General features: G+C 39.5%; 1 protein-coding gene across 1 annotated transcript in view; it reads left to right on the plus strand.

Annotated features, from left to right (window-relative positions):
• Positions 1-9,212, plus strand: part of LOC124795642 (serine palmitoyltransferase 1-like) — a 58,259-nt gene extending 49,047 nt beyond the window's left edge. The window contains exons 6-7 of the mRNA XM_047259715.1: positions 5,883-6,136; positions 8,796-9,212. Coding sequence (XP_047115671.1) covers positions 5,883-6,136; positions 8,796-9,056 — 515 coding nt within the window. The 3' untranslated portion in view covers positions 9,057-9,212. The remainder of the gene's footprint in view (positions 1-5,882; positions 6,137-8,795) is intronic.
• Positions 9,213-13,978: the final 4,766 nt, after the last annotated feature.

Genomic DNA, 13,978 nt, shown 5'->3' on the forward strand with positions numbered 1-13,978 from the left:
CGAAACAATAAACGTTTGTGTAAAATGTCATGGAGAGAGCTTTTTGGCATCTGTAATTCACGTGAGGCCCTGCCCACCGTTTTCTTCGGACTTCGCAGAAAAGACTGCCTTACAGCTTCCCACCCTGTCTGCTGAGGTTCTTGGTCGACCAGGCCTTGGAAGGTCAGCAACCGATCCTGTGTTCTTGAACTTCTCATACCAGGCCATTCCTTCCAAATGTTGTCTGGAAGTGTCTCTGCACTGTGGTTGGTGATCGTGTCTCAAACTACCACAGGACACACTGTGCCTTCTCCTGATTGGTTAACATGGCTTCTTGGGAACTGCACCTCATCCACTACTTACGTACTGCGAACCTAAAACAGAAAAAAAAACTTTTATAGTTGTAAACAATTCGACACAAGTTTCATATTTGTATCTTACTTCTAGCCTGAGTTGTCAATTTATGTAATCAGGGAAAGTCTTTTCGGACACCCTGTATATTAATGAGGTGGGGAAGAGAATATTAATAATAACCTCAGACGTTTTGTAGATGATGCAGTTATCTCTAATTAAATACTTACTGAAGAAATCTGCACAAATGTTCAGAAATGCAAAACTGAGCACTTTACAAAATGAAAAAACATAGTGTTCTATTACTACAATATCAATGAATCACATTTTTGATCTGTAAACTCATACAAATACCTCGATGTAATAATCTGTAAGGATATAAAATGAAACGATCACTGAGACTCAGTTATAGTTAAAGCAGACAGCAGACTTTGGTTCACTGGTAACAGATTGGGAAGATACAGTCAGCCTACAATGGAGATTGCTTACTAAGCACTCATGTCATTCATTTTAGAATGTTGCTCAGTTTTGTGGGATCCGTACCAAACAGGACAGATATAGTTGACGTTGACATACACTGTTAGCTGCCCCAAGCAGAAGACCTGCATTGTTGTTGCTCCACAGTTTTCACAATTTTGACTGTGATAATCTAATGCTGTAGTGCTCATCCTTAGCATGCCTGTGTACAAGGTGTCACAAATTCACCATGTTTTTCTGTTTTAATATCTCATGTTAGCTGTTAATAACACCAATTCTTAAAACCAATTGGTATTACTGGTTACATACCAGACCTGTAAATTAAAAGAGAATCAGGAACCTAAGTTTTAATTAAAGTTACTTCATTTACTGTTCTGTAAAATATTACACTAGCCTCAATTGATCTCACTATGTATGCTATTCTCAGGCATAGAATGAGTTAGTTGCTGTTCATAAGCAGCTGGAAATTGCCCTGGCTACTGTAAAATGACTAGCTTCTGCTAGTGGATGTGCTGGCAGGCCTACTAAGAGTCATGTACCAGATGTACCAAAAGTAAATCAAGTACTGTCCTCTACTGTGGATACTGTTCCCTTGACAGGAAGCACAAGATCTCTCACTGTTCAATTACTTGACTGTGAATAATAAGTCAAGTAGGTCTAGATGCTCTGTATAGGGGAGACAGGGACCAGGGAGAACTCATGGTATTATACGAAGCTGCCTAGCTGACAATGTGGAGGTGCTATCTTCCATTAAAACCAAAACTGAGCCACTGAGATTCACTTCACTGTTGGGAAATGTGTTGTATTCTGTGTCAAGGAGAGGCAGTGTAAAATGATAGGGGTGTATCAATCCTCGGCAGTTCAGACAAGCAACGAATAATGTTTCCCCTGAGGGAAGTGTCAGCAACGAATTGGAAGTGAACTCAGTGTATATGCCTGGAGGCCATTCCGATAGCCATTGAGGGAACATGGCGCAAACCAACAGCAGATTTTGGCACATGTTGGGACAAATGATGCCTGTCATCTGGGCTCTGTGGTCATGCTTGGGTGGTTCCAGCAAATGGCGTAAAAGGTTGAGAATATTGAGTTCAACAAAGCTCACAATCTGCAGCATTGTCTGCAGAACTGATCATTACCCAGGGTTCTGAGTCAGTTGGAAGCTACAAAGAGATTGTAGAGGTACTGTGGCAAGCTAGGCTGTGACTTCCTAGACTTGGTCCATAGATTTAACTGTAGGGACACTCTAAATGGGCCAGCTGTGTACTACATATCAGAAGCTGCTACACAGGTAGCTGACTGTGTGTGGGGTGCACACAAGGGTTTTTTAGAATAGGCAAATATCAATCCAATCCAGATAACAACAGTTGTAAGAGACCGAGAAATATCAGTGTAAGATCCAAAGAAATGTGTCCCCACCCCCAAACGCAATAATATTAAAATCCTAATGGTTAACTGCAAAAGCATTCACAACAAAGTGCCAGTATTTGAAGTGCTCCGAAGAAGCAGTGAAACTCACATGATTCTAGTTACTGAAAGCTAGTTAAAGCCGACAATGTGAGAAGCCTTAGCTGTATATTATCAAAAGATCTCTCACAAAACCCGAAGAAATTCCATTTGTATGTAAAGGCTGTTAGTGGGTCAAACTTGGTGTACAAACACTCGTGAGTAAGGCAAAGCTCCAGGGCCTGACACTGGACTCGCATTCGGGAGGACGACGGTTCAATCCCGTATCCGGCCATCCTGATTTGGGTTTTTCGTGATTTCCCTAAATCACTCCAGGCAAATGCCGGGATGGTTCCTCTGAAAGGGCACGGCCGACGTCCTTCCCTAATCCGATGAGACCGATGACCATGCTGTCTGGTCTCCTTCCCCAAACAACCAACCAACCATCCAGGGCCTGATAGAAACCATGTTAAATTCTATACTGTATTTGCCATTGAGTTAGCCCCTCTTTTAACCGTAATATACAAATGATCCCTTGAACAGAAAGCTACCCAGTGGTTGGAAGAAAGCACAGGTCACACCCATCTGCAAGGCTGTAAGGAGGGCAGCAGAAGTGATCCACAAAACTACCATCCAGTATCCCTGACATCAATTTGTTGTATAATCTTAGGACATATTTTGAACTCAGACATGATGAGGTATCCCAAACAAAATGAATTCCTCCAAGCTAAATATCACGGATTCCAAAAACATCAGTCATGCGAAATGCAACTTGCATTTTTCACATATGACATTCTGAAAGCCATGGTCAAGGCTTTTAGATAGGTGCAGTGTTTTTTGACTTCCCAAAGACATTTGACTCAGTATCCCACATACATTTATTTTCAAAAGCACAAATACATGGGGTATCAAGTGAGATTTTTGACTGGAATTATGAGGAGTACGTACCTTGTTATCTTAAATGCAGAGTCATCAACAGAAATAACTTCTGGTGTGCCCCAGGGAAGTGTGTTGGGACACTATCTGTTCATGTAGTGTATCAATGTCCCTGCAGACAATACTAATACGTAGTAACCCCAGACTTTTTGCAGATGATGCAGTTATCTATAATGAGGTATTGTCTGAAAAAAACTGCACAAATATTCAATCAGATGTTGTTAAGATTTCAAAGTGGTGCGGAGATTTGTAATTTGCTTTAAATTATCCTAAATATATAATTTTGCATTTCACAGAATGGAAAAACCTAATAACCAAGACTGCAATATATCAGTGTCACTGGTGTAATCGGCCAACTCATACCTCAGTGTAACAATTTGAAGGGATATGGAACGGAATGATCACATTAGCTCAGTTGTAGGTAAAGCAAGTAGCAGCCTGCAGTTCTTTTCTAGAATACTGGAGAAATGCAATTACTGTAGAAAGGTGATTATGTACAAAACACTTGTGTGATCCATCCTAAACTATTGGTCAAGTGTATGCAACCATACCAAATAGGACTAAGAAGGGGTGTTTAATGAGTACAAAGAACAGATTGTCATAGAAAGTCTACTTCAGAAGTTTTTTGAAGCAACATGAAGTGATGACTGTAGGAATATACAATAGCCCTCTATCACTTCCGTAGGGGTAGCAAAGACAAAATTTGGCTAATAGCAGCATGCAGTGTGTTGTTTAAGCAATCATTCTTCCTTCTCTTCATACATGAATGGAACAAGAAAAAGCCGTAAGTATTGGAACAATGGGAAGTACCCTCTGTCATGCACTTCTTTGTGTTTTGCAGAGTTATGTATAGATGTAGATACAAAGAGGGGCAACACAAATGGTCATGGTCTTGTTTGATCTTTGAGACAATATCATGAAGTTGCTGAAAAACTGTATCTGGCAGATGGTTGAAGATAGAGTAGGTATCATACAGTGCTAAAACATACTTCCATTGTGTGCAGAATGAGTGAAGAGAATTAGTCACATTGGCTGAGAGACTCTAAGGGGTTGTTCAGCTGCCTGATCAAAATCATTTTCTTCCTCCACATACAAAATGCTTTCTTTCCACAGGTCATAGAAGTGGTACATCATCTAAAGTATATTCTTTGTGCATAGGTGACCGCAATGTGTGTGTGTGTGTGTGTGTGTGTGTGTGTGTGTGTGTGTGTGTGTGTGTGTGTAGGGGGGGGGGGGGGGGGCTGTACCACCAGGATTCAAATTGGTAACTTTCGAATTGAACACCACTGCACAGATGTGCACTAGCATCCTTGGATACAAAGGTGGATTTGAGGCACCAGTCACAATAGTTTGTGGAGTATGGGTGTTGGTGCAGAATGGACCACTAGCAAGACATAAGCAAAGTAATAGAATGGAGCAAAGACTATGAATTAGACCTTTGTCTGGATGTCATAGATTTTGAGAAAGCTTGTATTTTAAAATCAGGTACCACTCTTTGAGAAATGAGGCATTGATTCAACACATGTTAGTGCACTGAAGAATGTACACATCAAGAGACAAAATGGCGAGTGTAGATAAGAGGTTTCAAGTGGCCCTAAAGGAAGTTTTCGGAGCTTCAACTATAAAAATGAAGGAGGAATAGCGTTATCAGTGATTGTTTATAATTTCTGCTTGTTTGTCTACTAGTTTTCTTTGTTTAGTGATCTCACATTTTGTAGTGTATTAATGACCATCTGTCCTTGTAAAATTATCAACTTAGGGTCTCAGAAACATGCCCCTCCACCCATCTCCCCACCCCTCTCCACCTTCAAATCTTTCCTGTTTTCTCCCAGAAGAAGCATAGTTAGTGGTTAGTTATGAAAGCTAAGAATATTGTTTATTTCTCACCGTATAGCGGAGATACTGAGTTGTGCATGCGCACACAAATGCAACTCTCACAAACGAGTTGCATTTGTGTGTGTGCGTGCGTGCGTGCATGTGTCTGTTTTTGACGAAGGCCTTGTTGGCCGAAAGCTTATTTTGTGACATTCTTTTTGTTGTGCCTATCAGCGACTCAGCATCTCCACTATATGATGAATGGCAACTTTACTTTTCATAATATTGTTAAATTCCATCCTGGATTTTCCATTGTTTAATATTGTTTATTTTCTATTTGAAATGTTTCTCTTGACAGTAGTGGGAATTGCACCTCCTAAAGAGAAGTACTGGCCAGCCGTTTTGTCTTCCTCTAATTTTAAGAAGGAAATATTTTGCTGTATTTCAAGACATAAAGGAAAACTAAAAATCTGATCAATAGTAACTGGGTGTACGACATTAGAAAACCTGCTGAAGTAGCATATCTGCAGGTTGCTGAAGATCGTATGTGGTCTTTATCCAACAGAGATGTCAAAAAGATAATTATGATAATATGTGGCCCTTTCGTCATACTCATACCTGACAGTAAATTAATTAAATTTCACTGCTTGTAGTTGAGTGTAGTGCAACTTGCCCATTTGTGATAAACAAACATTTGTTTACATAACTGACAAGTAACACGTAGCAGGCTTAAGTATTGATTACAGAGCAGTTCTGAAGGTTTGAGGAGTGCTGTTCCATAACAATTCTCAAAAATGAGCTAATCAGTTTCCACCAAATAGTGTGAATGGTATTTTTTACACTGTCTGGGAAGTAATAAAGGTTCATTTTGTTCTTTTCAGGTTATTGCTTCTCAGCATCTTTGCCACCCTTGCTTGCAACAGCTGCTATAACAGCTTTGGAACTAATGAATAGAGATCAAAGCATGTTTGTGGATCTTCGGAAGAAATGTGAACTTGTCCATAGCAAATTCCAGTCAATAGAAGATCTGAAAGTGATAGGCCATTGTTATTCACCTGTAAAATATTTGGTATTTAAGGACCACATAAGCTCTGGACTGCATTCCAAACGTACATATGAAGCCATTGCTGACTATGTAAGTTTCTATAATAATATACTCTTTTATGTTTACTATGAAAAGTACTTGATCATTAATGTACAAATGCCTGGAAATGTAGTCTGTTGTTGATACTCAATATTTTTCAACATTTTCCTGATTTCAGTGAAATACTATCAGAAGTCGATGAAACGTCTAGGCTATCCAGACATCTTGTTACATTTTCTTTGATTGGCTTATAGCCAGAAAGTTGTGGAGACTGCATAAATTTCTTCAGTTTATTTTAAATATATAGTTTAGTTTCTTAAATGACTCCATGTGATATTTAAGTGTTAATTTCAGTATTATAAGAAGTCGGTGCCCCACAGTTCATAAATATTTGAAAAATGTCATGATCACAGCCAAGAGCTGCTGATGTAAATGTCCTTAGTGTACAGTAAGTTTCAGTCTACAGATCATCATCAGGTATCATAAGATATTTACTACATCATACAACAAAGTATAAAATCACTGACATCAAATAATGTAAAATCCATGAGTCCTGTCATCAAGTAATGTAAAATCTATGACTCATCACTGTTGTTAAATAGTATTAAAAATTACACTGTCAGCAGTAAAAACGTACCAGACACTGTTCTCCTCCATGTAATTCCCTCCACACACGCACACACACACACACACACACACACACACACACACACACACACACAAACAAAGTTTCTATTTAGCTTGGTCACCTGTGGACAGTGTATCTGAAGTGACGAAATTCCCTTGCCCATTATGCTGAAAGTCTCACAAAGGTCTTCACATACAGGCACTGTTCCCTAAATATAGTCCACAAACAGTTTTCCCACATAGCATTACACACCACTAATCCTCTGACCAGCACAAGAACCAGCTGGAAAGAAGCACCCCCCTTAGCATACATTATCTTTCTGGACTGGAGCAACTAAACCATGTCGTTCATCAGGGCTTTCAACTAACTGTTGTCATGCCCAGAAATGAGGTACATCTTACTCATGATCCCTGAGGCAAAACTTGAGAGTGGGAGTGGTATAGGGAAGAGTCAGGTTGTTGTGTAGGTTGCGGGAATATCGGTTTTAGGATGAGTGGAAAGGATTGGAGGTAGGATGTGCCTAGATAGTCAAAACCCTGGTGAAGGACATAGTTCGCTTGCCCCAGTCTGGGATGATACTGAGGTGGTGAGGGGTGTGCTCCTTGGCAGCTAGCTCTTGGGAATGATGGGAAGATTACGGGAGCGTGATGATATGGTGTGGGAAATCTGTTTGCGGACTAGATTCAGGGATAGTGTCTGTCTGTGAAAGCCTTTGTAAGACCTTCAGCAAACTGGACAAAGGAATTCTTTTCACTACAGATATGGCATCCATGATTGGCTGTTAAGTGGGAGTGATTTTTTGGTGTGGAGGTATGACAGCTGTCAGAATTCAGGAACTTTTGAAGGTTAGTGTGCTTGATATGGGCAGAGTATGGATGGAACCAAGAGAGAGGTGAGGTCAATGTCCATGAAGAGGGCACATTTGACTGAGGAGGACCAGGTGAAGCAGATGAAAGAGAAGGTTTTGAGGCTGTGGAGGATAGGTTGTCCTGGCCCTAGACCCAGATCATGAGGATATCATCAATGAACTAAACCAGAGAAGAGGTTTGGGAGGCTAGGTAATTTTCTTCTAGATGTCCCAAAAACAAAAAAAATTTTGACGACCAATATTACATGTGAAAGCTTTAACTTTTCTTGTAGCTGTACTGTATGTATATTATTTTAAACCATTAACTTTTCCTATTTCTGTGTTTGGATGACTACCTCATGTATGCTATACGCTAAATATCTGCTGTCATTGGCTGTCAAGATCATGTGACATGAGCTGTGATTGGTTGACAAAAGTGCATTGCACAATGTTATCTTATTTCAATGCTTGGACACTGCTGTGCTATATTTGGTGGAATTCATATTTACACTTCCGTACAAAGATATGTAGTGTGCATGTTGCCGCGCACCAAAGATCTTTCCAAAACGAATTGGTTTTTTGCTGGGTTCATTTCTGAAAGTGCCCGCAAGTTATTTGTTGGTATATAAAACCTGCACCATTAAGAGGAACAATAAGGTCTAGAGCTCTGAGGAAAAGTATATTGTCACTTAACATGAAAAATTGTGCTTTTGCCAGGGAAAAAGTATATTTTTAAGTGGGAAATCCAGGAATTCAAATTTATTTATTTACGTTTTCCATGGATACACCCTGCTGATTTTTGATTCTGTAGTTCATGTGGTGTTTTCATAGGTTTACTGAGATTGAATATTGTTGCAATTCAGTATAACAGTTATTTCTTTTGACAAGTGAATCATTACCTTCCTTTCTTGCATATTCAGGACAACGACAGTTCAAACCTTCCTCCAGCCATCTTGATTTAATTTGTCCATGATTTCTCTAAATCACTCCAGGCAAATGCCAGGATGGTTCCTTTGAAAGGGGACAGCTGATTTCCTTCCCCATCCTTCCCGAATCTGAACTTGTGCTCCATCTTTAATGGCCTGTTTGTCAACGGGATGTTAAACACTAATCTCCTCCTTCCTTTCCTGTTTAATATGTTATTATATCAAACCTATGTACACCTATTTTTCTTTAAAATGAGTTGTTTGGCAACAATTCTAATGGCTGGTGCTATAACATTTTCTTATTTGCAGTGTATCAAGCATGGTTTAGCAGTTATCACGCCATCGTATCTAGAAGACAGAGAAAAACTCAACAGGGAATTGCAAAAAGGCATTCGTGTGACAGTGAATCGTTTGCTGACTGAGGATGAGATTAATCATGCTGCCTCTGTGATAAATTCTGCCTGTAAGGAAATCCTGAAATGTTCAAGTGACTCTGTTGTGAACAGTAACTGTAAAGATTTATTGAAAGGTTACAGAGTATCTGATACATTAATCAGTGCTGTTGCATGATATTCATCCTTTTTAAAAGCCATTCCACGAAGTTTGTAGATATGTTGAAATGCACCTGTTTATGGGGAGTTGTAATTTTATAAAGTATCTAATGTCACAAATTCGACTGTTTGTTTTATGTACATTACAATATACACTAAATATTTTCCAACTGAGTATTGTGTCTGTTTTATGTAATTCAACTGAAGTGACAGCAGAAAATTTGTGCTTGGATCAAAGACGTGAACCAAGAATTCCTGATTTTACGGACAGTCACTGTACTGTTAAGCTTTTCAGGTGCTCTGATCCACCTCAAAGTCTCAATGTCATCCACTGTTCCCTATTATATGTAATTTCTTGCAACACTTAAAAAATTTACCAGGTACAGAATAAACAATCCTCATGAAAATATTAATTTTCAACAAATGGTTCACAAGCGTGATTGTCTCATGAAGGAGGGAACTGGTAAAGTACAATCTGTGTTTGGTCCACAGCTAGATGGTATACCAGAATTGCTGTTTATTTCAGAATTTAAGATTTTGTGTAATGTTGTAATGCATAATGGTAATAATTCATTGGTATTAATGATTTACAAACATATGACTTGTGCACTGATTTTTCTGCCAGCATCTCCAATGCTTTGGAACATAAGGTCTACTGTTCCTTCTGTGATTGTGCAATTTGTATGTCAGCTAATATCAATGCAATCACTACTTGGTGGTAAAAACTTATCAGATACATAGTAACATTTAGTGTAGTGTGGAGCTTAACTGTGTGGCAATACTGGGACCAAATCCTATTGATGGTGGCAGATTACGGAAAAGGACAAACACACAACCAAGGTTCCAACAATTTATTTTTAAAAAAGAATAATTTTTTTTCTTTTTCTGGGAATACACTACCACATGCAGAATTTACCATACCATGTTAACAATACATTTTACTATCAATAAATCACTAGAATTAAGTTTTAAAAGACCAAGGAGCTCTGCTGAAATCTAACCTGATACATTTACCCAGGATACTTTTATAATCATCAGTTGAAGTTTCCCTCAAAAAAAATTGTTAGGTATATACAATTTACAGCCAAGATATTTACACTGAGCTTATACATCTTTTAATTAAAACATAATTCTGAGAGAGAGATTTAAATAACAACATTTAACACATGAGGAAGTATTGAATAGGATTGGGGAGAAGAGAAGTTTGTGGCACAACTTGACCAGAAGAAGGGATCGGTTGGTAGGACATGTTTTGAGGCATCAAGGGATCACAAATTTAGCATTGGAGGGCAGCGTGGAGGGTAAAAATCGTAGAGGGAGACCAAGAGATGAATACACTAAGCAGATTCAGAAGGATGTAGGTTGCAGTAGGTACTGGGAGATGAAAAAGCTTGCACAGGATAGAGTAGCATGGAGAGCTGCATCAAACCAGTCTCAGGACTGAAGACCACAACAACAACAACAACATACAGAATTAAGCCACATCACTATCCAGTCTGTAGTAGCTGTCTCGTACCAAAATTGCTCCAATTTTGGTTTGGGAGCTGAACATGTTGGAATGTATTACCTTCAGTTATCCACATCAACAAGAAATTGGGTCCATGGACATACATAAAAACACGTAGTTCATAATACTAGTCTGACAAGGCTGCATCTGTGTAGGAAGAATCCACAACTACAACTGTCCTACATACACACATTAAAAGTCAGAGTGCTGAACATATAAAACATACCATACAAATACGGAGTCATGTTGAGCCCACTTATAATGTGCATCTGTCTGGAGCAAGCCACACCTGTCACCCAATGCTCAACACACTCTTACATGCGATAGAGATTCCCAAGGCTCTGCTTAATAGCAAATGTACTTAGTACTCACGTCTTTATTTGCGGCTGTCATATGGGTAAGAAATTGCGCTCTGTATAATAGCCACTTAAGGAACATAGGTAATTCATGTAAACAACTGCCCAGCAGGTAACCTCTTTTAGCGTAAAGAATTATCACTGTGTTCCACCCAGACACTTCCGAACATAGGCGTCTTGTACACTACTACTCAGTCGCTGCCAGTAGAGAGAGACAACCACATCATGCGACTGCCCAGAACTACTAACTTTCCTCTTCACTCCATAGACATGCCACTCCACCTCCCTGCATCAGCGATCCTTTTGCACAATGGTGCCTAATTTTGGTGCATACAATACACATCAGTTTTTTTTATCATTACTGTATCCTTAGGTCCACTGTGTTCCTCAACTGAGCTAACTTCAAATAAACCTAACATCCAGTCACTTATAACCCTATTTTGTTTAATCTTCTCTTATCCCATTTCTACTCCAATAAACCCCCACCCATGGGGAGAGCTGTAGGTCAAAGTGGATGACACTTTGGTGACTCAGTCACAGTGAAGAGAACCAAGCTGAACCACACTTGTGGCCTTATGGCCCAAGCAGTCTTAGCAGAGTGATCAGCTTACTTTTTTTTAACACAGAAGGGCCTCACCCCAATAAGTTTGCCTCATTAGTTGCTAACAAGATGAAAACCAACCTGTCAAACAAGGGGAAATATATGAGCTTCAATTCTTGATCTGTAGCACGCTGACGGTGCATTCTTCTTAAGCACAAAGTCGTTTTTTATGGAGGAAATTGAAGACAAGTACAGCAAGGTCTCTTGAAGAACCAAAATTTGGAATGGATCCATACTGCTTAAAACTGCCTCCCACAACTCACAGGCATTATTAAGCTGTGAAAAACTTGCAACATCCCAGTCACAATTACCCCTCACAGGGATCATATACAGGGCTACTCCAAAAGAAGGAACACGTTTCAAACATTTATGGCTTCCAAACTACGAAAGATAGAAACACAGTTCCAATGTTCCTGGAAAGAGAAAAGTTCAAATTTATAGGCATTCAATGTGAGCACCATATGTTACATAACAAATATCAAAATGATGGCTCATTTCCTATCACACTCGAAGCAGCTAGTCTCTTATTATCGAATTCACAGCTCCAATATTGTCATGTTCCAGACTTTCAAGAGTGTCAGGCATAGGGGGGGGGGGGGGGGGGGATAAAACCTAAAGGTCACAAGATGTGAGGTCCGGCAATGTCCTGGAATGGTGTCAATCAAGTAATGTCAGACGTGCTTGAAGAATTTCTCTAAGGACATCCAACATTACCTGAATGACACCATTCCAGGATGTTGCAATAAAAGAAAGGAGCAGAGAATTTCCCCCCTCATTGGAAGCCAGTTCCATGGTAGATTGAAGAGATTGTAAAGACTATTGAGTGCTATAGAAGAGCAATGTGACAGTATTAGTGCTATTTGTCAAAAAACACTCATATCACCTTTAAAAATCTTCAAGCCATAGTCTACTACCTTATAAAAAGAAAAAAGAAGGAACTGAAATTTGTACCTTTCTCACAGACATGGACCGGATTCTGGTGTATCTTTGGTCAAGAAAGAATTACTGATATCACAAGCAATTGTAAGGATGGTATACTGATATCTGAACCTACTGTCATCACCGGCTATCTAGCAGTGCACTATGTCCGAGCTTCAGTGTCTAACATCTACATTCCCCTCCCTGCCCTCTGTCTCCACAAAAGGCTAGCAAGAAGTGCCACTGTGTCTTTAAACACAAAATGTTTGGCTCCCTATAATGCCCCTTATCCTGAATAGGAACAACACAGTGCACTTAATAAACTGATTAACAGTTCATCCCTAATCCTGCAAAGTCAAAGAAAACTATCAGCATGGCTTTGACATTTGACCTGACCTGTTGAGCTCTTTTTGGTCTTGGAGAACTTTTCCGGATTCATTGTGGAGATTGAACCTTGGTCTCAACATCATAACCATAGACCCATGTCTCATCAACAGTTATGATTCTCCTGGGGAACATCTCGTTCTCATTTGAGCGATACAAAAGCTCTTCACAAATTGCAAGGCGAAGTTCTTTCTGGTCTTGACTCATGAGCCATAGGATGAACTTGGTAGCAGCACAATGCATTCCAATATTCTGTGTCAGGATTTCATGATATGATCCAACTGAAATTTTACATTCTTTTGCAATCTCTCGTACAATCAGTCTTCGATTGGCACGCACAGTTTCGTTGATGTTCCTGACATGAGCATTGTAGGTATATGTCGAAGGGCTTCCTGAACAAGCGTCATATTTAACTTCTCTCCGGCAATTTTTAAACCATGTGAACTACTTATAACACCAAGTATGGTTTAAGCACTCATCACCGTAGACTTCCTTCATCATTTGGTGTGCCTCTGTAAAGGTTTCCTTGAGTTTCATGCAAAATTTAATGCAGATGTATTACTCCTCTAACTCTGCCATTTCGAAATTCGCAAACTGTGCGTCACAACGTTCTGGTCAGTACAGCACTGAACAATACCTAACAGACATATAACACTGAAACTTCCAGCAGTTACACATTAAACACGTATGCGGGGATGCCAATTGCATTCTGCGCCAACACACCATTGGCATGAAATTACGGATGTTCCAGAATTTTTTGAACAGACCTCATTTTAAGGTTAGGAGCACTTGTTTGTCTTCACTATTGTGAAACAACAGCTCCCACATAGCTCTTAAGGTATGCATTGTAGAAACCATGTTCACCAGACAATTTTTTCTTGTTTCGCTGCATACTATCCCCTTCCAAACTATGGAGAGCAAAGAACTGTATATAAATGCACTAACATGATTGAATATTTGTATTCCTGGTTACATGCTGGTAGCATTGTGTCACATGAAAAATGTTACTGTCACATTATGAAAATATCCTAACCAAAATGCAATGATTACTGTATGTTTATATTATCCTCTGATGGATTATACACTGAGGTGACAAAAGTCATGGGATACATTCTAATATCGCGTCGGGTCTCCTTTTGCCCAGCATAGTGCAGCAGATTGATGTGGCATGGACT

The sequence above is a fragment of the Schistocerca piceifrons genome, chromosome 4, assembly GCF_021461385.2.
Source record: "Schistocerca piceifrons isolate TAMUIC-IGC-003096 chromosome 4, iqSchPice1.1, whole genome shotgun sequence".
Classification (NCBI taxonomy): Eukaryota; Metazoa; Arthropoda; class Insecta; order Orthoptera; family Acrididae; genus Schistocerca; species Schistocerca piceifrons.